Source organism: Engystomops pustulosus, chromosome 6, assembly GCF_040894005.1.
Source record: "Engystomops pustulosus chromosome 6, aEngPut4.maternal, whole genome shotgun sequence".
Lineage (NCBI taxonomy): Eukaryota > Metazoa > Chordata > Amphibia > Anura > Leptodactylidae > Engystomops > Engystomops pustulosus.
The window spans coordinates 76,677,327-76,699,148 of record NC_092416.1 but is presented as its reverse complement, the minus strand read 5'-3'; the positions used below and the strand labels follow the sequence as shown (position 1 = coordinate 76,699,148).

Sequence of the window (21,822 nt, the reverse complement as noted above, 5' to 3'; positions counted from 1 at the left end):
AGCACATACATGCACCAGGAAGAAGAAGGTGAACTTCGGTGGACCTGAGTGGGGAAGCGACACATGCAGGATATCGGGTGCAAGATCATAGTGAATAGCAGCAGATGTGCATACAGGTCAGACAATGGACTATCGGGGACCGCGTCAGGATGGGTATGTAAATGTGTCCCACTTTGTGACCATACTTTTGGCTTTGTGGAGAAGAATGTTAAATACCATGAGATGAGTTAACCAAGATATATTAACATATCACTTGGGTTCCTCTCCCCACAAAGTTAATCTGTATTTAAGAACTAAATAAACCCTACTTTTATTTTCAGGTTGTCCTTGACTATTCTTTAAAGGGTTTGTCCGAGTTTAAAAAAAAAAAACTATATGTGGCCGGGAGCGGGCTGCCCTCCGGTATCCAGCGCTGCTGCCGCTCCGGTCCGGGCGCCATATAAACATGCATTCAGCTTCCGGCTGGCCGTGGCCGGGTAGGCCTATCCGTCCCTATACACAGCATTGTGTATGGGGGCCGGAAAGTTGTCGGGTCCGGCCGGAAGCTGAATGCAGCGCTGGATACCGGAGGGCACCGGAAGGTAAGTACAGCTTTATTGTTTTAGGCAGCCTGCTCCCGGCCACATATATTTTTTTTTCAAAACTCGGACAACCCTTTTAAGATCTGCTTAACATAATAAGCTGCATAAAAACAGGTTTGTCTACTTGGTAGGAGATTTGCCACTCCCATCAAACCATTGTAGAAGCACTATTTGTAGGCAGAAAAATGTTGCGGCTCTAGCAATGTGACCAGCGAATGCCAGACCTAACACTAAATGCAACAAAAATAATGAGACGAGCCTGTGATGGTATGTGCTTCATGTATGGTATAAACCCAATATTCTCCCTACATCAGAGCATTGGCCATATACAATCCCTGTAACATCCCAGCAGAAGCAAGGATATTTTATGATCTGCTATTCAACAAAATGATCCACATTTACTCACCTGTCCTGTCGCGATCCCGAAAGTACATTGTCTGACCTGGATGCACTGGCCACGATTCACAAAGATCGTTCGCCAGATATCCTGAATGTGTCGCTTCCCCGCTCAGGTCCGCCGGTGTTCACCTTCTTCTTCCTGGTGCATGTAAGTGCATTGTCTTGCGACACAAATTGAATCTTAAATCCCGCACTTAGTCCGAATCAGTTGGATTGTCCGACCGCCCGCCCCCCTATTTCTGTCGCATGAAAGCCAGCGCAGAAGCGCCACAATCCGATCGCGTGCGACACAATCCCCAGTTAAATACATGTCACAGCGACGCAAAACCCAAAGACTTCAAAAATCCGACGAAAGTGCGATCCGTTGACTCTTAGTAAATAAGCTTGCACAGCTGATGGACTGGCATAATGCCATATCTACCTGGTGAAGCTGATAAAAGAATTTTATTTATGAATAGTAAATTGATGTCCATACAATGTTCTTACCATGTAACATAGTTTGTTCCTACACCTTGCTGATTACCCTATCCTGATCCCGCCGGTACCCTGCCGTGTTGATCCCACCAGTCTGGACCCTGTGGTGGTGATCCTTCCAGACAGAATCGTGCTGTGTAGCCTGTCCTGTTCCTGCCAGTCTTTACCCTTCTGTGTACCCTATTCTGTTCCTGCCAGTCTGTACCCTGCTGTGCACCCTATTCAGATCCTGCCAGTCTGTACCTGGTCCTGATTCTCTTAGTCTGTACCCTGCCGTGTTGATCCTTACAGTCAGAATCGTGCTGTGTAGCCTGTCCTGTTCCTGCCAGTCTTTACCCTTCTGTGTACCCTATTCTGTTCCTGTCAGTCTTTACCCTTCTGTGTACCCTATTCTGTTCCTACCAGTCTGTACCCAATGTGTATCCTGTCCTGATCCTGTCAGTCTGCACCCTATCCTGAAAGTCTGTACCCAATGTGTACCCTATCCTGCCATCTGTATCTTGTTGTCTGCCAGTACTGCCAAGCTGTACTGATCCTGCTAGTCTGTACCCTGTTCATGATCCTTCCAATCTGCATTCTGCTGTGTACCAAGTCCTTAACCTGCCATCTCTCTCTCTGCAGTTAACCCATACCCGTCCCTGTCAATCTGTCCCATGCAGTTTCCCTAATCTCATTCCGCAGTATAACCCATACTACCTCTGCTATACTCTGTTATTCACTACCGCTATAGTGAACTCACCGCCTTGTTGATCAAGAATTTTCTGTGTTTGTCATCATTCTCCCTGGGGTGGATTTGCTACTGGTGAAAAGCAGACACATGCAAAAGCGGCCCAGGCTTAGTAGGAAGTCAATACTGGGAGGTACTAAATCCCTCAATGTGCTCCCTCCTCCTTACAGCCAGGATCCAGCATACTGAAAGCTTTGTCATTGACTGTAATTTCTGACAGTACTGAGTAACAAAGTTGAACTAAGCAGTAAAGTGCAGAACAAATTGTAAGAAGAAAGTACTGAAGATGTACACAGCGACCTGGAAGAGATATTAGTAGTGCCTGCACTTAGTCTCCTCCTCCCTTCTTGTAAAATGAAAGGGGTTTTCCATGATCAGAATAAAAAGGGTGGAGGGGTGAAATGACATAAAATGATAAGACGCAGTGCCTACCTAATAAATTCCCCCTGTCCCGTTTACAGCCCCCGGAGTTAATTTTTCATTTTTTTTACTGCATGGTATAAATGACACAAACACAAATTACACTTCAGGTCAGTAAAATTACATTACAGTATGATATTATATTCAACCAAAACTTTTCTGTTGGAGTTTTGTGAAGGTTTAATTTGTAGGGTAAGCTGTAGCTTTTATTGACAACCTATTTGGGCTACATAAAGTGGGTACAAAAAGTATTCAAACCCCTTTACATTTTTCACTCTTATTTCATTGCAGCCAATTTAAGAGATTAAAAAAATCTTAACAGAAAATAACAGAAATGTAGATATTTTTGCAAATTTTTTTAAACAAGAAAAACTGAAATATCACATGGTCATAAGTATTCAGACTATGACACTCATATTGAACTCAAATGCTATCCTTTTTTTCTGAACCGCCTTGAGATGGTTTTACTCCTTTATTGGAGTTCAGCTGTGTTTCATTATACTGATTGGACTTGATGAAAAGGGAAACACGCCTGTCTATATAAGACCTCACAGTGCAAGTCAGAGCACATGAGAATTAGGAGGTCAAAGGAACTCCCCAAAGGAGCTCAGATACAGAATTGCAGCAAGGCGCAGATCTGTCCAGGGTAACAAAAGAATTTCTGCAGCACTTTTGGGCCCTAAGAGCGCAGTGGCTTCCATAATCCTTAAATGGAAGAAATTTGGGACAACCACAACTCTTCCTTGACCTGGCAGTTCTGCCAAACTAAGCAATTGTGAAAGAGAAGCCTAGGTGGAAGAGGTAAACAAAGAAGCCATAGACCACTGTGGCTGAGCTCCAGAGTTGGAGCAGGGAGATGGGAGAAAGTTACACAAAGTCAAAATTGGACATAGAGCTGCAATGGCACAAAGAGTTAAAAATTTAAAGGGATCTGAATACTTTCCTTATTCACTGGACAAGGAGGAGTCAAAGACGGAGTGGGAAATTAAAGTGGTCCTGGAAAAAATTGCAAAAGTGGGCAATGTTGTAAGTGGTCCAAATTCACAAAAGATGGAGTCAACAGAAGTGGGTGGGGTCAGAACCACAGCCACATTGGTGGTAGGTTGTATATTGTATAAATGCAATGATGACATTACTTTTATACATACAGTATAATGATGCAGCAGCTGAAGTGTTTATTATGAAGTTCTGCATGTGTCATTGGTGCCCCTGCAACCTATATCCCGGGTCGCAGGCGCACCTGTGTACTCCCCCCCCCCCCCCGAGCCAGCCTGCGCATCAACTAACCTTTCATGACTCCAGCGGCGGTCTCTGTGATGCTGTAAAATTTAAAGGGCCAGCGTTCGGATAATTGGTGCTGGCCAGCCACCTGCCCTAATACATTTTATCCCCCTCCTGTGTCCCCTGCCAGATCTTTGTGCTTCATAGCCTTAGAGAAAGTCTGCCTTTGCCTCTGCCCCAGTTCTTACAGGGCCTGATAAGGAGAAGCCATTCCAACTGGAGGTTGATGCCTCATACGTCGGTGCTGGAGACGTTCTCAACCAAAAGGGCCCAAAAGGTTGAACCCTCACCTGCGGCTTCTTCTCTAAGACCTTCTCAGCCGCAGAGAGGAATTGGTGATCAGGAGCTTCTGGCGCTATCTTCTGGAAGGAGCTCAATATCCGGTCCATGACCTCTTGCATGTCCCTGACCCTGCCTTAAGATTCTGTACTTCGTCTTGGCCACCACTGCAGTCAATGTTGTGCCTGTGGAACGACCTGGTGGTACCATGCTGCAACAAGTCGAACCTGATCCACTACCACTGATCCTGACAATTATGAGGTTCTGCAGTAGCTAATGTGTGTCTTATGATGCTCTGCGGCAGCTGAGTAGTTTATAATGAGGTTTCTTAGCATCTGAGGTGTGCATTATAAGGTTCACTGGTAACTGGGGTACTCAGAGGTGTTTATTCTGATGTTCTGCAGTAGCTGAGTTGTGAATGTTGAGGTTCTGCAACATCTGAGGTGTGAAAGTTGAGGTTCTGCAGAAGCTGATGTGTGTATAATGAAGTTCTGCAGCAGCTGAGGTGTGTATTATGAGGTTCTTCAGCAGCTGAGGTGTTTATAATGAGGTTCTGTGGCAGCTGAGGTATGTATTTTGAGGTTCTGCAGCAGCTGATGTGTGGATTATAAGGTTCTGCAGTAGCTAATGTGTGTCTTATGATGTTCTGCAGCAGCTGAGTCATTTATAATGGGGTTCTTTAGCATCTGAGGTGTGTATTATAAGGTTCTCTGGCAACTGAGGTGTTCTTTCTGATGATGTTCTGCAGCAGCTGAGGTCTGTGATATGATGTTCTCCTGCAGCTGAGATGTGTATAATGAGGTTCTGCAGCAGATGAGGTATGTATTATAAGGTTCTAAATCAGTTGAGGTGTCTATTTTGATTAAACAGCTGAAGTGTGTGTTATGATGTTCTGCAGCAGCTGAAGTGTGTATAATCAAGTGGATGACTTTGAAAACTGGCTTTGATGGAACAACATCCGTATTGTGGGGCTCACGGAAAAGTCAGAAAGCCCCAACCCGACCCAGGAAAACTGGCCCAAAAATTTACTTTCAGCTGAAACATTAACTTCCTTCTCCACGGTAGAGTGTTGACTCGCCCTGACCCCCCTGGGGGGAACCCAAGACCATTCCTTGCTAAGTTGCTGCACTTCATCCTTAGGACATTGCAGGCTTAAGGGGAAATCCTGTATGCCAACAGAAAAGTCTCTTTCTACCCAGTGTGCCAACGTTTCGGTGACAGCCAAATAAATTACTTCACTTCTCCGGCTGAAGCTGTGGGGTTGGCTCCTCCTCCAGACTAATGCTGGACTAGTTGGTGTGCTGGAATCTGTGGATTGTAGGGGTGCTGTCTATGGACTAGGGGGCTGTCTATGGACTGGTGGGTGGGGGCGCGTGCTGGGAATATGTATATGCTGAGTTGGCGTGTGCTGCAAATATGTATATACTGAGTGGGCGCGTTCAGGGGCTATCTATATACTGAGTGGGCAATTACAGTAGAGTAGGGTCCAGTCATGGCTTAAAAATGTTTTGGTCAAAAAAAAATTGATACATTACATTGTATACACAATGTGGGAATGTAAGCCGGTGATGATAGGGAGTGAGGCCCACAACCTTACAGGCGGCAGCCCTGCTCGTAAGATACATTTAAATATAGATCCCAAGGTCTCTTGTCTACGTGCATGGTCACTGCTCCCTCTTTCACTATATTAGTGCACTAATATCTTTAAAATGTTTCATACAAATTTCCTGTACCAGTTCCACACCTACCCGGGTTTACTTCCCAAGAGCTTGTTTAAATGCATAGATAACATTCTTAGATCCTTCTATTGGCAAGGAAGCCCACCACTTTTCAGCTTAGTTTTTCAGCAGGCACCTAAATTCCCGGGGTGGGTTGGCAGCTCCTGATCTGTACCTATATTACCTAGCTTCGCAGCTGGTATTTGCTCACTGGTGGATCGTTTGGATCCAGGTAATGTGGCCACAGATCTTGCAGGGGCCCTCATGGGATCATATGAAGCTGTCATGGTTACACCCGCGATCCTCTGTACGGATTGAGGGTGCCTTGTGCCGAGCTCCCCGCTCTCCCTGCCCTCACTTACATCTCCTGGCTCCGGTCTGTACTCTGGCTCGCAGAATGTAGGCCGCATTCTTATTCCCTGCAGTCGCGCGCTCCCGCCACTGGGGGGGGGGGGGGGGGCGGCGCGCAGACTTCTCCCAGCCGTAAAGGGCCAGCGTCCTCCTTATTGGTTCTGGCATTCCTGGCTCAGCTATATAGCCTGGCGACTCCCAGCATCCCCTGCCGGATCTTCATGTCCTGCTACTGAAGAGAAAGCCCTCTGTGTTCCTGAGCGTTTCCACACGCCTCTGTGTATTCTGTGATTCCCGTGGCGGTGCTGTAACCCTGTGGTGGTGCTGTAACCCTGTGGCGGTCCGGTAGCCCTGTGGCAGTCCGGTAGTCCTGTGGCGGTCCTGCAATCCTGTGGCGGTCCTGTAATCCTGGTGGTCTTCTGAGGTCCTGCCAGCCGTCCTTCCAAGGTCCCTACCTTGGCTGCCACCACGGGCCTAGTCGCACCCGTGGAGCGACCTGGTTGTCCATCCCGCTTTGCGGCGAGCTCTGACGAAGACCAGGAGTCCACTTAGACTCCGCTCCCGGGTTGCGGCTGGCATCGTTATCTCTCGCGGTGGTCCGGGGAGTCCACAGACTATAGTCCCAAGGGACTATTTCCCATAGACTGTGACAGAAGCTCTTGTCAGCCTCCTGAACATGTTATCATTATTACCGACTATCTAATAATGTAATCTAATGCTCTTTTTGTTATATTTTTGTATGATGTTATGCATACTTTGCTGGTTCAAAAAAATTCAAAAATCAAGAATATAAAATATAAGAAAGCAAGAAAGAAAATAAAAAAATATTAATAAGGAAGGAGCCAGATACCAGTTTATTTATGGTATATGTCATTTCTGTGGGCACCCAGACCATCACCCCAGGTTATCCAAAAAGGACCAAATCCACCAAATCTTCCTGCCTTCTCAGAGTCTCAGTGCTATTTTAAAGCGACACTTCATTGGCTGTTTAAAACTGTGAGACGAGGTGTGGACGAAACTGCATTATCTTTGAAGGTCCTTCTGCTGGACCAACCATTCTTCCTCTACAGAGAGACACTGGAGAGAAGCTACAACGAGAGTCTGAATTTGCCCTCCTTCTTTCTACTGTATTGATGGCCTCAGGGGGTCGATATGATTGAAAGATGTGGATGAACAGATAACAATAAGTTACTGCCTAAAATGCCATGTTGGCACTTCCTGGTACATAGGTAGATTTTGGTTGTAGTTTGGGCACTCGGTCTAAAAAAGGTTCTCCATCACTGGTATATGTGTATGCGGAAATTTGTTTATTTCTATGTATCGAATAAGTGCATTATCAGATGAATTATGCAGGTTGGGGAGTGGCCACAAAAGTTTAGGTATTTGGGGCTTCAATGAAAAGTTTGCAGCGGGGCACACGGGGCTCTTATCATAGCACTGCTTTCTTTGAAACATTTACTGGTTTAATTTCTGTAAATGTGATCTCATCTCTGTACAAGACAAGCTAATCATTATCCTGCTACCATTAAAAACAGAGGTAACCACAAACATCACAAATTCATAACAAAACAGGCTCTGTTGTCATTGATAGTTATCTACAGTAAATATTGGAGTTTCCCACTGTTATTATTCAGATCAAAGGGCTATTCCCAAGTCAGGTATTTATGACATATCTGACTCAAAAATCACAAAGAAGAAATTTCCAGCTGGACGTGAAGAGTTGGTCAATACGTAAAAAATTGCATGTGCACCTGTGGCCGAGGTTGTCCGTGCTGGAGCTATTGGAGTCGGAGAATCGAGGACTGTTTGAACAGCATGGTGAGCTGATTTTACGAGATTGTATTTTTTATTCATATCATTTTAAAATCATCAATTTAAAATGGATGTATAAAAAACATACAGCAAACAAATAGACATTACATTGTTTCTATATATAGTTCATGTATATTAATATACATATTACATATTACAATTCATATGAATTTTCTTATGAATTTATTTATGGACTTAATATCTGATTACAATTTTATGCACATGTATTTATGGACTTTTTATATGAATCCGTACCTTCTTATTGTCTTTTTATCCATTTTACTTCAAGGGATTCTATTACTCTTTTTACAATGATACTTTGTCTCCCTAATTGCATATTGTGTATATGTGACTACTTCCAACATTATATTCAGTGTCATAATTCATTTTATGTATGGAATGTTTTTTTGACTGTATCTTCTCATTGTTACAGAACTATTTATTGGACCTGACAAAGGGGGTAATACATCCCCGAAACTCGTTGTCAATATATATGTGAAATAAATGTCTAATTGTATACGCTTATATGTATATGTTTATAATTAATTCTAAGGGGTAGCAAAGAAAATAATTATGAGGGGCAGCATAGGAAATAATTAATTGTGAGGGGCAGCATAGAAAAAAATTATGAGGGGCAGCATAGAAAAATAATTAATTATGAGGGCCAGCATAGGAAATAATTAATTATGAGGGGCTACATTGGAAATAAATAATTATTAGGGGCAGCATAGGAAATAATTAATTATAAGGGGTAATATATGAAATAATTAATTATTAGGGGCAGCATAGCAAATAATTAATGGTGGGGGGCAGCATAGGGAAAAAATAATTATGAGGGGCAGCATAGGAAATAATTATGAGGGGCAGCATAGGAAATAATTATGAGGGGCAGCATAGGAAATAATTATTGGTGGAGGGCAGCATAGGAAATAAATAATTATGAGGGGCAGTTTAGTAATTAATGGGGGAGGCAGCATATTTAATAATTAATTGACCCAATTAATTCATTAATTGGGCCAATAAATTAGTTCACAAAGGGGTGCAGTATATTAAATAATTAATTGGGGGGGCAGTGTATTACAAATGCGGTCACATGTACTGCTAGCGCTGTGTTTTCAAGGAATTTCTTATATTTTTTTATTTTTAAACTTCAGTCCAAATGGTCTGAGAGGGACAGTGAACGGCCCCCTATGTAAAACGTTTGGGGACTTCTGTGCTGAACTATCAACCTCAGTATTAATTACTTTACACAGATTAGCATAATCTGCAAATATTGAAACTTGACTGTGTAAAACCACTACAAGGTCATTAATAAAAATATTAAAAAGAAGTGGCCCCAATACTGGCCCCTGTGGCACTCCACTGGTAACGTCAACCAAAATTAATGTGCCATTAATGAAGACCCTCTGTTTTCTATCACTAAGCCAATTACTTACCCAAATACATAGATTTTCCCCTAGTCCCAGAAGTCTCATTTTCTATACCAACCTTTTATGCGGCACGTGTGTCAAATGCCTTTGAAAAATCCAAATATACAAAATCCACAGCGTCTCCCAGATCCAGTCTGGAACTTACCTCCTCGTAGAAACCAATCAGATTAGTGTGGCAGAACCAATCTCTCATAACCCCATGCTGATACTGGGTTATAAGGTTATGTACAGTGAGACACTCTAGGATAGTGCAACACCCTCGCCGATGCAATGGCGAGGTAGGGTTTGCGAATACGTCCCACCTGCATGTAATCCCATTACACAACATGGTTCTGATAGGACATAGGGATATTGCAGTGGTGAATCCTGCCTGGCAAGGCAGAGGTTAAGTATTTTGTATGATGCAAGATGCTGTTGTCCAATGATATGTGTTACATCCTGTGCTTTGTGAGCTGAGATGTGATTGGAGGAGCAGCCACCACCTGACCAAAGGGAGGTAATAAAACCTCTGGCCAGGAATGTTCTGGATGATTATTCTAGTGTGGAATCCTAGGAGAATCAGTGAGTGAGTGAGAAATCTCTGTCTAGCCCATACCAGAGCAGGAAGAGCTTAGCCCCTGCCTCTGAAGAGTGGAGTCTAAGACTAGAGTTAGTGTAGTGAGGAAAAGGGGTATCATCTTACCTTTAAAGGTGATACCTGAAGCCCTACAGGACAAGCTGAAGCTTCCTACCAGGACACAGCTGCCTCCCAGCCTGCCCTCTACATCCAGGCTGGTGAACTATCTCCTGAGGCTCCCTCCAACTCACATCTCAGCACTCCATCTACCTGTTAAAGGCACATTGCTGCGGTTCCTGCCGGTTCAAATAAAGAACTGTAAGTTGTTTTCTTCAACTTCTGTCTCAGTCTGGTCCCTGCTAATACGGCTGCCTTCATCACCGGCACCCTGTCCATCACCCAGAGACTCACACTCGGGACATTAAGGGGTTGCCCCAGGGAGATCCGCTATAGCAGCCTCTCCCTCATCATTTCTTGCCAACACCACCTGCTGGAGACCTGCCAGGCTGTAGGACAGCCCTCCGGTTCCCCCGTACCAAGCACCGTGACAATAGCGTGCTTAGGCCGCAACCGCCAGCCACTCCGGTACCGCGGGCCCCGGCTGTCACCAGGCCTCACCTCAAGGGCTAGGCCCCGGTGGGGGATGTTGCAATAGCATCTCTACAAACTCCTCAAATATTTTCCCCATAACAGAAGTAAGACTCACAGGTCTGTAGTTTCCAGGATCGCTTTTTGATACTTTTTTGTATACTGGTAAGATAACCAGTCCTCAGGGCATTTTCAAATATTAAAAATAACGGTCTGTCTATCACAGTACTTAGTTTGTGCAGAACCAGGGGATGTTTGCCATCTTGGCCTGGTGATATGTCTTTGTGGTTGTCAGGCGGTGCTGCACCTCTTCTGGGTTAAACTGTTCACATTCCAAAGAGAATGTCACTACACATTGGGGCACATTTACTTACTCCATCTGGAGGAGATATTAAAAGTGCATTGTCAATAAGATCGTGTGTCGATTTCCTGAATGTGTTGCTTCCCCGATCAGGTCCGCCGGAGTTCACCATCTTCCTCCCGATGTATGTTAGTGCATGTCTTGCAACACAATTTTTAAGTAAAATCCCGCGGTTTGTCCGTATCCGTTGGATTGTCAGATAACACGTTGCCGATTTGTTGCATGAAAGCTGGCGCGATTGAGCCAAAATCCTATCACGTGTGTCACAATTGCCTGCTAAATACCTGTCCCCGAAAACGTCGGAAAACCCAACTGAAATGCGGCCACGGGACCCTTAGTAAATAGACCCCATTGTGTGTAGTGACACAGGTTGGCGTGTGTGATGATGACATGACTGGTAAGACAGTGCGCCCGTGACAGCCTGGAGTTTCAATAAAAAGGAGAAAAGAGAAGGTGAACTGATCAGGGGTCAAAATAATAGGGGGGAACTGCTGGCTGGGCATAATAATATCTGGGGGTCTACAATTTCAGGAGAGCTGCTAGTTGGGAACAATATGAGGCGAATTGGGGGGGGGACACAATATCATGTGAGGGGAATTATACTGTAGGGTGAAAACGGAAGGGTGGAGCAAATGGCAGGGCTTAGGGCAAAAAAATATATCCCACTACTGTTGCCATAAAAATGGGGACATGGCCTAGGATATTAAAATTTTTCAACTGCTATCCCTGTTTCTGAAAGGTAGTTGGTATAGAAATAAAAAACAACTATGCCTTAAAAATAATATTAATAATATGGTAATATTGAATAATAACAAATACGCTACAATACTACATATTACTCTATATTATTATACTATAATATAATACAATAATCCATCTTATACACCTGTGAATATTACAGATTCGGGCACCTCCCTGGCTCCCCCGTATCGGCTGGGATTCTCTCTCACATGCATCATCTCCATACGTATTCCGTCCAGGATGTTCAGGGTTAACAGCTGGGCGTGTCCGGAGCTGCTCGTTCTTATTGGCTTTTTCGGACGACGCTCCTCCTCCAGAGCGAAGAGAATGTTTTGTAACTTCTCGTGGAACGTGATGTAACGTGTGAGATCCCGGAGCCAGCGCCGACCCGACGTGACGCCAGGTACCGACAGTTCAGGGAGCTACAGCAGCACTAATAGCATCATCTGCTGCCTAATAATGATACGTTACTACTGTTACTCCCATCATGTTATACTGACCCTTTACATTAATGCTGCACTAGTGCTTAGCCTAAACTGATTTGAAGTCTTGCTACTACTACTACCATCATCCACTTCTTATCCTGCTCTTTTACCCATCTACTGCTATTGTTAATTACGTCATCCTTTCAAAGACCTACAATGATCCCACATTATGCTACATCACATCTCATATCATACTCTACAGAGGTCGCACTAACATTTTTGCAGAAGGGTAATGATACTCCTCTTACTATTTTGAGGAGTTTTAAATATTTTCAGTTACACAAATAAACAAGTTGTAATAGTATATAGTGTGAATAGACAGATATTTATACAAGAAAATCATTACAGCCCTTAGTTTTTTGTGCATTGCAAGGCTCCTGATCCAATGTTCTCTCTATCGAAATAAAATATTCCCGGCATTTAACTTTGTAACAGAAAATAGCGCCCAAAGTCTCTTTCGAAACATATGAAAAAGTGATCAAAAGACAGTCCTCATCTCACACACAGATACGACGCAGCTCTGTACACTATAGTATGAAAAATGATCGCTAGTAGATGGCAGAATGAATTTTTTATTTTTTTTGTACACTAGGCTTATGAATTGTAAATTTAAATGTAACATTGTAAATGTATGAAAACACAATAAAACTCATATAAATTTTGTATCCTCTTAGCTGTCTAATGCGCCTCCTTTCTGCCCAGCCATCATGCCTCATCGGTCCATCCACTGGTTCAGAAAGGGTCTGCGTCTGCATGATAACCCCGCCCTGCTGGCTGCCATGAAGGACTGTGAAGAGCTGCACCCCATCTTTATTCTGGACCCTTGGTTTCCTAGGAACATGAAAGTTAGCGTCAACCGTTGGAGATTTCTCATTGAAGCTCTTAAAGATCTGGATGAAAACCTGAAGATGATCAACTCTAGGTACCATGCTGACCCTGTGAGGGTTTCCCTGTGGCCCTCTGGGTTGGAGCTTATGTTTTAATGTTTATGGGATATTTGTTGCGCTTTGTTCAGGTTGTTTGTGGTCAGAGGGAAACCAGCAGAAGTCTTCCCACAGCTCTTCAAGAAGTGGAAGGTTACCCGGCTGACGTTTGAGGTGGACACCGAGCCGTACTCAAGGCAGCGAGATGCAGAAGTGGGGAGAATAGCCACAGAACACAATGTAGAGGTCATCCAAAAGGTGTCAAACACCCTTTATGATGTAGATAGGTGGGTGCAGATGTAATGAAGGCTGCACAGACCAAAATTTCTGTCCATTGAAAAAAAACCTGTAACATTTCTCAGATATGTGTTTCACCAAATTATCTTTGTCCACGGATAGAGTGCAGTTGGATTCTCCACTATGCTCTACTGTAACCCAAACAATATTATTGTGACAAAAATACATACATGGCATTCTCGATTTCTAAGCTTTCTATCAATACTGCATTAGTAGAAGCTAGGTACAAAGTATTGTTGTGCTGGTGCATAGCCCTGGCTAGGTTAGCTGGGATCACAGGCTCAGTTGATGCTTTATGTTTTGGCTCTTGCATCAATGTGGGTTCCTTCCTCCATATTTGGTGGAAGTGGGCGATAGTGGATACATTTGGGGGGGGGGGGGTGAGTTCCTTGACAGGCTCCACCATTGAGAAAACGCCATCATAGCATTGCTTATTGGTAAACTTCCTTAACTCCTGAAAGCTACACAAAATTCATTAGGTTTATTTTGCTAGCGGCAAAAATAGCCATTGCAATGGTATGGAAATCCTTCACCGTCCCATTTAAATTTGTGACATCCAAATTGACAATTTGATTAACAATATGATTAATGACCAGTCATTTATTGGCGGGTTCGGTAGACAAATTTTTCAAAATTTGGAATATCTGGCAATAGAGGGATGAGATCACTCCTTTACTTCTGGTGATGGATCCCCAGAATACTGGAGAGTGGGTCAAAAAGAACTGGTTAGTACATTAACTTCCCCCTTATCTTCCCCTTCTCGCCATATCTCTCAACTCACAAGTGGTGGTTAATTGTCCCTAAGGTTGTGGTTATTTTCTAAATTTTTTGCTCTGTATCAGAGAATGAATGAAGCATGAATCCTCATTCTGAAATGGGGTTTCACAACTGTGTAATTCCGGAGGACTTAGGTCTCAAGATGTTATTTTGAATCTTATACATTAGATGATAACTGTTCTTTCATCTTGTATATCTTGTACTGATAATAACCATTGTTATGATACTCCTCCTGATTGGAGGATCCTGTTACATACTGTAATATTTTGTGTTTTGGTATTTTGTCTTCAATAAACGGAGTTGAAACAAAATAATATTGGCCCTGGAAGATTCTACACTAGGCAAGCAGATTTGGCTAATGGGGTTTTCCAGGGTCTGTTGGAGGTCTGGATCCCAAAAGCATTATGTGACATGTTTTCTTATCCTACAGAGTAATTGCTGAGAACAATGGCAAGCCACCTCTTACCTATGTCCGCCTGCAAACAGTTCTGGCCTCAATAGGTCCACCAAAGCGCCCATGTTCAGCTCCAACTAAAGAGAACATGAAAGGTACAAACTGAGGAGAATCCAACAAAAGCTAGAAATCTGGTATAATTCTGGAGCATCTCTCTACAATGTGCCTGCTGCTTAGATCTAGTGCCATAATAATAGATAGTATATTTGTGCATATACTAGGGCAATAAATGGAGTCTGTGAACCAGCTCTTACATGCTTGGCGATTTAATTGGGTGCTTCTAGTGAATGAATGTGGGATGGATCTATCAATAAAATCTTCCATTCTTCTTAGATTGCCGCACTCCATGGAAGGGTTCATATGAGGAGATATATGGGATTCCTACTTTAGAAGAACTTGGACAAGACCCCACTAAACTGGGACCTCACCTGTACCCTGGGGGGGAGAGTGAGGCCCTGCGACGGCTGGACCTGAACATGAAGAGAACAGTGAGGCAACACTGATATCATTGTGTTTTAATATTTGCAGCCAAGCAGGATTTTATTGGCATATGTTCACTAGAAACAAATAAGCTGTTTTAAAGATTTATGTCTTTATATAAAATTTGGAAGTTTTTGTATCTTGTAAATGGTTAATTGAGATTCAATTTTTCATTTTTGGTCTTTTCTTTAATAGGCGTGGGTTTGTAACTTCAAGAAACCAGAAACTGAACCCAACTCTCTTACTCCTAGTACAACGGTGCTCAGCCCCTACATGAAATTTGGATGTCTCTCCACACGGACATTTTACTGGCGCCTGGCAGAAATTTACCATGGGGTGAGACATTCACTGATGATTATCCATTGTGGATAATCCATTTCCACTTTCTTATTTGGGGTACCTAAAGGAAATCATCGTTAAGAATGATAAACCCAGGACACTTAGCTGTTGTATTGCATTTTAAAACACGATGTAAACGCCATGCGTCAAAGTAGCCTGTTAACAAAACACAAATGTTATTTTTGTTAATTTCAGGAAAATTTATGTGTATGAGAGCAGAAATGTGCTAGTTGCCCATGGTGACCAATCAGAGCTCAGATTTCATTTTACCACGGTATATTCTAAAATTAAAGCTTGGCCTCCGGTTGCTGTGAGCCACCAGACCAGTTCTACTTTAAAGCTACATGCACATTGCCGTTGCCCGCCGTACCGTAGCACGTGCGCCATATATTCCTCTGGAGAGGGGCGGGGCTGAGCGGCGCTCATCCCCTCCTCCTCTCCCCGGCGCCGACGTGTGCCTGCCATGCTACGGTACGGCGGGCACACGTTAATGTGAATGTAGCCATATACAGATCCATATGGCTGGACTGGAGTTATACATTCGTGTGAAAGGGGCCTTACTCATAGGCACTGTGACCTTGGTATTCCCTAAAAAGCCAAATAAGAGGGTCTAGGATAGCCCATCAGTCTCATTAGCATAATTTAAAAAGCCATGGAGTCATGGATAACAAATATAAGAAGATTACCACAGTTACAGTGCCTGGATCTTTGAGTAACAAAAAAAGGCACAATAAGAGGGGGAACTGCTGAGAGGTTATTGGAGCCTAAAAGTGCAGTGGAAAAGAGCACACTTGTTGCCTCATTTTACAGAATCCTTCTTTCCTCAGTGATTACCACATACACCTTATGTTATCACTTTATACATGTTCATACTTTTCATTTGCCCAGAAAAAGCACTCCTCTCCTCCAGTGTCACTCCATGGTCAGCTGCTGTGGCGTGAGTTCTTCTACACAGCGGGAGCAGGGATCCCCAACTTCAACAAGATGGAAGGGAACTCTGTGTGTGTCCAGGTGGATTGGGATGAGAACAAAGATTATCTTGAGGCCTGGAGAGAAGTGAGTAAAAATATGTAATATCTGCAGGGGCGGACTGGCCATAAGACCCACCGGAGAAATCCGGGTGGGACAACTCGTTTGGGTCCGATCTGACTCTGGTGGGGCCGGTGGGAAAATAAAAAAACATGAACTCGCCTTCCAACGCTCCCCCACTGCTCCGTTATTCTGTGCGACGCCGGCGCGTACGGAGTTGTCACCGCTGGCCCCACCGGATCAAGTAGCGGGGGAGCGTCGGAAGGTGAGTTAATGGTTTTTTATTTGTATGTACTGGAGTGGGGGGCTGTATACAGGGGGGCTGGCAATGTACTGGGGGCTTGGTTGACTGTATACTACAGGGGGCTGGCTGTATACTGGTGGGGGGCTGGCTGTTTATATACTGGGGTCCTGCTATATACTATTCTTGTACATAGGGGGCAGTATTATAGTAGTTATATTCTTGTACATAGGGGGCACAATTATAGTAGTTATATTCTTGTACATAGGGGGCAGTATTATAGTAGTTATATTCTTGTACATAGGGGGCAGTATTATAGTAGTTATATTCTTGTACATAGGGGGCAGTATTATAGTAGCTATATTCTTGTACATAGGGGGCAGTATTATAGTAGTTATATTCTTGTACATAGGGGGCAGTATTATAGTAGTTATATTCTGGTACATAGGGGGCAGTAGTATAGTAGTAATATTCTTGTACATGGGGGGCAGAATTATAGTAGTTATATCCTTGGACACTGGGGGCAGTATTATAGTAGTTATATTCTTGTACATAGGGGGCAGTATTATAGTAGTTATATTCTTGTACATAGGGAGCAGTATAATAGTAGCTATAAGGTAGGAATAACAAAGCAAAAAATGCAGTGGTATATGCTAACCCCTGAGTTTGTAGTAAGCTTGTGTATGCCGTGCACAGATGGTTTGGTTGCTGTTCCGGTTCCAGGCACATGAAATGAGAATGAATGAAAAATGATGTCCATCGGCAGCAGGCTAAAAAAGTCAGTGGCTGGTAAAAAAAAATGCTTTATTGAAAAAAAACAATGGTTAAAAAAGGATACCATGGTATTCTTGTTTTAACCATTGGTTTTTCAATAAAGCCTTTTTTTTTTACCAGCCACTGACTTTTTTAGCTATATTCTTGTACATAGAGGGCAGTATTCTAGTAGTTATATTCTTATACATAAAATGCTGTATTACAATATATTTTACTTAGGGGCAGTATTATATTAGTTACATTCTTGTTTATCGGAGAAGTATTTAGTATTTTTAGTGTATATAAGGCCATATTAAGTTGTGTTCCTTTAAAAAAAAAAAAAAAAAGCGTTATTCATGTATAAGGGAGGCAGTATGAGTCTATTTCTCTGCGATGTACATGTTGATTTAAACCACGCCTACTTTTTGACCCCACCCACTTTTTTGGCCACTTTAACGGTTTTTCCAGGGCCACTTTAAATTCCCAGTCCACCCCTGAATATCTGTATGTATAAGCCAGCTCTGTTCTGTATGATTGCGATATTTCTGATGACTTCTCTCAGGCCAGGACTGGTTACCCCTTTATAGATGCCATCATGACCCAGTTGAGAACTGAGGGCTGGATTCATCATCTTGCTCGGCATGCGGTCGCCTGTTTTCTGACTCGTGGGGATCTGTGGATATCATGGGAGGAAGGTCAGAAGGTCAGAATAAGGGCTTTGTGATCTCTGATATATTCTTTGCTTCTTACTAAATGTATATTTTGCACAGGGCATCATCCTGCTCGAGGCTGGCCCTGCTTGTGACCCTGTATTATCCAAATCTCTTTCTGTCTCTGCAGGTCTTTGAGGAGCTGCTACTGGATGCTGACTGGTCCCTGAATGCTGGGAACTGGCAGTGGCTCTCGGCTAGTGCCTTCTTTCATCAGTTCTTTCGGGTTTACTCACCAGTGGCATTTGGGAAGAAAACGGACAAAAATGGAGATTATATAAAGTAGGTACAAAAAGACTGAGGGCACGTTCTCATGATGCGTTGCGTCACGTTTTTTTAAAATGCGTGTTTGACACATTCCAAAGGCTTGAAAAGACATTGCTGAGAATCACATGGAAATACTCAATTTATATAAATGGATTCAGTTATAGACCAATTTAAAGATAAGTTTGCAGCCAATGTAAAGTTGTATGCTCTTGTCTAGAGTTCAAATTACAAAACCCTTTAAATTTCTACCAGCGGATTGTGTGGGCAGTATTTGTCCCGATCGCCTGCAATCTGTAATGAGCAGCCGCTGTTTAGCATTTCACAATGCAAAACAGCAGGTGCTTCTTACCGATCGCATGCGATTGGGCTGAGCACCACCCACAGGGTTACCTTGTGTAAAGAAGGGTGCTGTCACACAATACGCCTGTTTACCATGCGGTCTGAATCCATTTCACAGCTGCTTACACTTCCAGAAATGGCCGAACGCATGGTAAACATACAAAAACGCACCAAGAATGGTCCAAGAACAGTCCAAGTATGCACTGTGCGACAGCTCCCATAAGACAAGGAAAAGCCACGTGAAAACTACCTTGGGGTGCGTTCACACGTTCACTTTTTCAGATGCAGTTTTTGAAGTCAAAAGCAGGTATGGATCATTATGGGTGAGAACATATCATTGAGGGCAGCTGTCCTCTCCTTTTTTAACTTCACTCTTGGTTTTGACATCAGAAACTGCGTCTGAAAAACTTGTGAACACACCCTCAGCGCCCACTTACCCTTGTCTGTCATCGGCTGAGCTATGTGTTACTAAATTAATTAACCCCTTCCAATTGCAGCCAGTTTTCAGGAAAAATACACAAAAATGCCCCACACTTGAGCCATTTTGCAAATATATGATGTAACTTTATTAGTTTTCCTGTGCATTCTTGGTCTGTGGTTTGCAGCCCATGTGTCATAAGCGTGTGAGGTCTGTTTTAGCACTGATGACAGAAAAAGACCGGCAGTGGGCTCATGAACGGGACGGGATAAGAGAAGAGAAAAGCAAATGTGTGGGTCCGATGAGGAAATGATCTGGGTGTACTGCTGGAAGGAAATGGGATTATCCCTCCCCATCCAGGATTGGTGCTAGCACACCTTGGATCACATTGATCAATCTTGTCACTTTCATGTATGTTGCAGGAAATATTTGCCAATATTAAAGAAGTTCCCACCAGAATACATATATGAGCCATGGAAATCCCCTCGCAGTGTGCAAGAGCGTGCTGGCTGTATCATTGGGAAGGACTACCCTAAGCCGATAGTGGAGCATGAGACTGTGAGCAAACACAATATCCAACGTATGAAGGCCGCGTATGCTCGGAGGTCTGGGACCAGTGGCGAACAGGCACCAAAAAGTCCAAGTAATAAAAAGGGTGAGAAACCATTCTGCATTATCTTTTTGCCCAATAGACACACGGCTAGGATGCTTGACAGCAGGAGAGGTTGATTTTCCGAGTTTTGGGCCTCCACTCTTTCCTTCATGTTTTAGGCCGACGGCACTCGTGGCGTTTTGAACCCGTTTTTGGGCCAGTTTTAAGCAGTTCATTAAAAACTGCATGCGTTTTTAACCAGTTTTAATTAATATAATTGGTAAAACCGGTCAAAAACGCATGTGTTTTTTTTAACGGACTGCTTAAAAACGGCCAAAAAATGGGTTCAAAATGCCACGTGTGTGGCCGGCCTTGCACTGTAGGTCTGCTTGTTTAGTTTGCCTGCTATGTACACAAGAACTGATTCCAAAAACATACTGGTAGGTTGTTTAGATTGTGAGCCCTATGGGGATAGGGAACAATTTGACATGCTTTGTGCGCTATATAAAGAATTATTATTATTCCTATTACGAAAATGACTGGAGTTCTGCTTAAAGAAAATCTAGCATAGATATAACAGGGACACTTACTCATAGATCCAGGCATTGTGACTGTGACAATCTCTATATTTGTTATCCATAGCCTCCTTCCTTCTAAAATCAACTTTTAAAATTATTCTTATATATCTGAGGGCCTATCATAGCGCATCTGAGACGGTGTACACATCTGTAAAGCGGATCACAGTGTTAAGGACGGTAGCCCCTCATAATCATATTTTTAAAAGTTGATTTCAGAAGGAAGCAAGCCGTGGATGACAAATTTATCACAGACCCGGTGCCTGGATTTATGAGTAAATGTCCCTGGTTTATCATGCCTGATTTTGATGGTGGATTTCTTTTAAAACTCTCTCTGTAAATGGGTTATCATTGATTACATCATAAGTATGGATTGTCTGTTTCCTTTGCAATGTATATTTATATATTCACTTTTTTATTTAGTGGTTAATGACAGGTGCGCATGACTGTGAAAATCCGCCTAGTCCCATCCGATCAACAATATTTTTAATGGATCGGTGCCCATGGCCTTTATTTCAATGGACCTTGTTACCGACCCATTAAAAAGTAAAGCAAGTCCTAGTCAGCACTGTTTTGAATCCATCCTAGAATGTAGATGATCTGACTTTAGATTGATACAATTCACCCAATCAATGAAAGAATTTAAGAAAACATCCGTTCTTCATGGTATTTTATGGCAAGTTTCCTGTGCGGGTAACCTAACAGTCAGTTCTAGTGTAGTCCTGATATCACATGTGATGGGTAGAGGTGCATAAGCACATGCTTGGGAACAAGTGGTCTACATGACAATATAGCACAGTGTATGTGCATGCTTATGTGTTTGCTAAATACTATCACCAAGTTCCTGAACTTTCATTGATTGCAGGAGTGAAGAGGAAAGCCCCATCTGTGGCCGATCTCTTCAAAAAGAAATAAACCAGGCTACAGCGAAAGGGGAAGGATCAGCTATATGGACACGCGACTGACCTGACAGCATCAGGAACTGAAAGCCAAAGCTGCATCATATGACAGTCATGCGCACTCCGGATCCTTCGCTAGACCTGATGTGACCTGCTGCCATTACAATATCACTGCTTTCTCCTCTATGGAGGATGTAGTCACTCACATTTATTCTTTTATGGTTGTTGCCTGTTTACATTGCGGTGTTTGCTTTGGGGGCAGTGGTGTCTAGCTGGGAAATGAGTCTTTCCCTCCCATTTATTGGTTATCATTGGGGACTTGCAGGGTGGATAGTTATAGCTTTACCATTTAATACCCTCAGGTCTCTGATGCTATGTTGACAGCTGTAAGAAGTCATGTACAGCACTATTTACCACCTTATTGTCACTTTTGCAGTCTCATTGCACTTGGGGGTTCATTGCTAAGGGGGTTGCATACAATTTTGTACCAGTTTTTCCTAAAATAAAATTCAAATTAAATACTCGA

At 43.1% G+C, this 21,822-nt stretch overlaps 2 protein-coding genes across 4 annotated transcripts in view; one reads left to right on the top strand and one right to left on the bottom strand.

The window, feature by feature from the left end:
* Positions 1-12,022, bottom strand: part of LOC140135329 (uncharacterized) — a 22,175-nt gene extending 10,153 nt beyond the window's left edge. The window contains exon 1 of the mRNA XM_072156664.1: positions 11,864-12,022. The gene's annotated coding sequence lies outside the window, so the exon portion shown is untranslated. The remainder of the gene's footprint in view (positions 1-11,863) is intronic.
* Positions 11,983-21,822, top strand: LOC140135327 (cryptochrome-1-like). Of its 3 annotated transcripts, none has more exons than XM_072156657.1 (11): positions 11,983-12,121; positions 12,878-13,125; positions 13,219-13,413; positions 14,631-14,749; positions 14,988-15,142; positions 15,330-15,470; positions 16,362-16,529; positions 18,059-18,199; positions 18,337-18,488; positions 19,653-19,885; positions 21,263-21,822. In XM_072156657.1, the coding sequence occupies exons 2-11, from the start codon at positions 12,911-12,913 to the stop codon at positions 21,310-21,312; spliced, it is 1,569 nt and encodes a 522-aa protein (XP_072012758.1). In that variant the 5' UTR covers positions 11,983-12,121; positions 12,878-12,910; the 3' UTR covers positions 21,313-21,822. The 3 variants fall into 3 exon arrangements, with proteins under 3 accessions (XP_072012758.1, XP_072012760.1, XP_072012759.1); XM_072156658.1 differs by having other exon boundaries at positions 12,006-12,121; positions 12,906-13,125; XM_072156659.1 differs by lacking the exon at positions 18,059-18,199.

What these genes read in the sequence shown, in the direction of transcription:
- LOC140135327 (XM_072156657.1), top strand. Translation starts at nt 12,911, where the DNA reads ATGCCTCATCGGTCCATCCACTGGTTCAGAAAGGGTCTGCGTCTGCAT. An exon ending in AACTAAAGAGAACATGAAAG is followed by an intron (nt 14,750 to 14,987) that starts GTACAAACTGAG and finishes CATTCTTCTTAG; the next exon opens with ATTGCCGCACTCCATGGAAG. An exon ending in CATGGGAGGAAGGTCAGAAG is followed by an intron (nt 18,200 to 18,336) that starts GTCAGAATAAGG and finishes CTGTCTCTGCAG; the next exon opens with GTCTTTGAGGAGCTGCTACT.